The sequence below is a fragment of the Melanostigma gelatinosum genome, assembly GCF_949748355.1.
Source record: "Melanostigma gelatinosum genome assembly, chromosome: 13".
NCBI lineage: Eukaryota > Metazoa > Chordata > Actinopteri > Perciformes > Zoarcidae > Melanostigma > Melanostigma gelatinosum.
The window spans coordinates 1,797,586-1,800,929 of NC_136646.1; the positions used below are offsets into that span (position 1 = coordinate 1,797,586).

Sequence of the window (3,344 nt, forward strand, 5' to 3'; positions counted from 1 at the left end):
TGGAATAGAAGTTAGACATGTGGAAACATGCTGCAGGAGGCTCCGCTTAAGCCTATTATACACGGTGCCACAGGCTAGTTGACATTACATGCCCTACAAGTAGCTGCACATTGTACAACTGCAATCTGAGCACAAGATTTAAAGCGTGACTGTATGCAAATGATGTGTTGGGGGGGGAACATCCATTTAATGAACACACACACAGGTTCATTCCACAAACATATACCAGTGATTGCTTTGAAGCCACAACAATGAGTGAGAGCGCACGGCGGAGAGCGGCACGGGACGTTTGAGGTGAGCCAATAAATGCAAAGTAGTTTATAAACTACGGTAGGTGGTTAGTTGACAGGCGGTGATTTAAGTTAAGTGATTTAATTCCAGTGCAGCAGGAGCTCGGCCATGGCTGTGGTACATTGTGTGACTCACGTGCCTGGGAAAGTCATTCTATACACATGTCATTTTTGGGTTTTTTTAAATGCACGGGCATCTTAAAATAAAGCCGGTTTTGTGAGTGACCAGATAATTCACCTGACCGCAGCGTAAAAATAAAACACCCAACAGCGACAAGAATCAGCGTGCATAAACAGTTGTTCTCACCTGGGTAATCACAGTGGTGGATCCGCCGTTTCTCCAAGTCCGGGTTGTTCCTCCGGTTGTAGCGGGTGTAAATAAAAAATATATTCATTCAATGTTAAATAATATGAGCTATACTTGTAAGCTTATATTGCGGAGTTGTGAGGTCACTGTAAGTAGGTCAAAAACTCCGAGCAGGGCATTCCGTCGCCTGTTCGCACGATAGAAACAGATACAGTGGCCCTGAAAGAAACACTTGCTTAAACCACCAGATTAGGGTGGAAACTGCCATCTTAGAGTAGGAGTAGAGTTCTCTTTATCTATTCACACAGAGACTTCGAAATAGTTTAGAACTGCACCCTTTCCGGCACCTTAAATGTTAACAACATATCACACACACTGACGTTCCAGAGAAAGCGGGATCCGGAAGTGAGCCAGTGTGGGTGAAGATGCCCAGAGCTCCAACAGGCTGTCTGAAAGCTAGAAACAGATCCGCCTCCAACTTTGCTTAAAGCAGTTTTGTGACTTTTGTCGCCCGACAAATAAATTGTTCTTACTTACTTACTTATTTACATACAAAGCCTTTCATAACCTCGCCCTTCATACCTTTAGATCTCCTGCAATGACACGTTCCCAACCGAAACCTCAGATCCGCCGATGCCAACCTCCTTATCCCCCCCTACTCTGTCCAAGCATCAGACCTGGGGGAACAGAGCCTTCTCCATCGCTGCCCCTTCCCTCTGGAACTCCCTCCCCCAGCCCCTCAGACATCCTCAGTCACTTCATTAAAAGTCACCTATTTAAATCTGCTTTTAAGCTGTAAAGTTAGTTATGTATGTCTTTGTGCTGTTCCTTACTGTTATGTGATATATTTAGTTTATATTGTAATTGCTTCTATTGTTTCTGTTTTTACCATGTAAAGCGTCTTTGAGTACCTTTTAAAGCACTATACAAATAAAATGTATTTTTATTATTATTATTAGATGTCGACAAATCCCTCTCACTAGACCTATAAGAGTTTTCAATCAAAAAAGGCCAAAATAATCAGAATCAGAAGGGTTAGGGTTAGAAGCATTCCCAGGCCAGACGAGATATATAATCTCACCAGCGTGTTCTGGGTCTACCCTGAGGCCTCTCACCAGTCAGGAATGCCAAGAAAACTTCTGAAGACAATATGACCAAGAGGCCTGGGAGTTGAGGACCTCATGGACAGGGGCCTCAGCTGGACATTCCCAGTTCACCCTGAATACACTTTTGGTTTTACCAGGTCTGTCCAGCAGCCTCTCTCCCTGCCATCTGATCCAACTCACCACCATGTGATATAAAGAATGTCAGAATATGTGACGAAAATCGTTGAACTTCCACACACTCCCTGACTGCTCTCCCCATAACACCTCAAATGATTAACAACCAGAATAAACAGCTTTTGTTCCACTCTGGCATATTGCTGAACATCTGAACTGTGTGTCGTAGTATAATGAGTGGAGATTAACTATTGTAGAGAAATGTTTTCTTATTGGCATAGAAACCGTGGGAGGGGTAAAGTGAGGAGGGACGGAACAAGCATCCGTCCAAGCAGGTTCTTGTGAGTATAAATCAGATGTGTGTCAGTACTTACTGTCAGACTTAATTCCAGGTATGTTTCATAGAAATACTGCGATCACACTAACTCTCATCTGAAACTTGAGATTTTCCGACTTGCAAGAAATGGAGGAGCATATCGGCCATGGTAAGATGTTTAATGTAATCTGTGATGTTAATATTCATATGTGCTTACAGTTTGGGCTTTTGACTACTGTATTCGTGTGGCACAATGTAGACAAAGCTGCTTTCTATTGTGATCCAGCCGTATCTTAACAATATTTATTAATTATTTTTCCTGCTAGTTATCCCAGCACCAGTAACTACGAAGGGATCATTTGTGCATGGTTTGTCCCCTGAGAACTGTGGCATTGACATTCTAGACAATGGAAGGACCATCAGAGACTTCCTAGACAGTAAAATAAAAGAGCGTGGTTCAGCAGTGAGTATCAGAGACATCATGTCACCTAAGCGTTCCTAACAATGAATCTCTGTGTAATTGCCTCCATGTATCGTGTGATAGTTGAGCTTTCTTGAGATGTGAACTAAATGTTGACTTTGCTCTATTTGTTCAGGACAATGAAGAGCCATTCTATGTGGCAAGTCTGGATAGTATATTTGAAAGGCACCTCAGGTGGCGTACTAACTTACCTCGAGTCACGCCTTTCTATGCAGTGAAGTGCAACAACGATGTATCAGTTTTGAGGATGATGAGTGCTCTGGACACAGGTTTCGACTGTGCTAGCAAGGTACCGATGAAGCATTTGAAAGAGAATCCAGCTCTGTGTTTTCTTTGTTGTGGAGAAGCAGTTTGCTCATTTGAAACGCGCTTTGATCGATCACAGGTCGAGATCCAGCAGATGCTGTCCCTCGGGGTGACACCTGACAAAATCATTTACGCACACACAACCAAACCACTGTCGCACATCAAGTATGCCTGTACTCATGGAGTCGATATGATGACTTTTGATAGTGAGGAAGAACTCCTAAAAATATCTCTTAGTCACGCCAAAGCCAAGTGAGTGAACAACTACTGATATTTTCTGCTCCTTTGTTTAGTTGATTGTTAAATTACCGATTAATACTTTTGAATCACTTTTTCCAGATTGGTACTCCGCCTCGCAGTGGATGACTCTGCATCCAAGATAAGACTCAGTTCAAAGTTTGGCGCCAGACTGGAGTCAGTTGGT

The 3,344-nt window shown here is 43.0% G+C and overlaps 1 protein-coding gene across 1 annotated transcript in view; it reads right to left on the reverse strand.

The window, feature by feature from the left end:
- The window catches only part of LOC306787322 (uncharacterized protein), a gene marked incomplete at both ends in the record, with an annotated part of 62,402 nt that extends 61,717 nt beyond the window's left edge, over positions 1 to 685 (reverse strand). Inside the window, one exon of the mRNA XM_079282440.1 lies at positions 598 to 685. Coding sequence (XP_079138566.1) covers positions 598 to 685 — 88 coding nt within the window. The remainder of the gene's footprint in view (positions 1 to 597) is intronic.
- Positions 686 to 3,344: the final 2,659 nt, after the last annotated feature.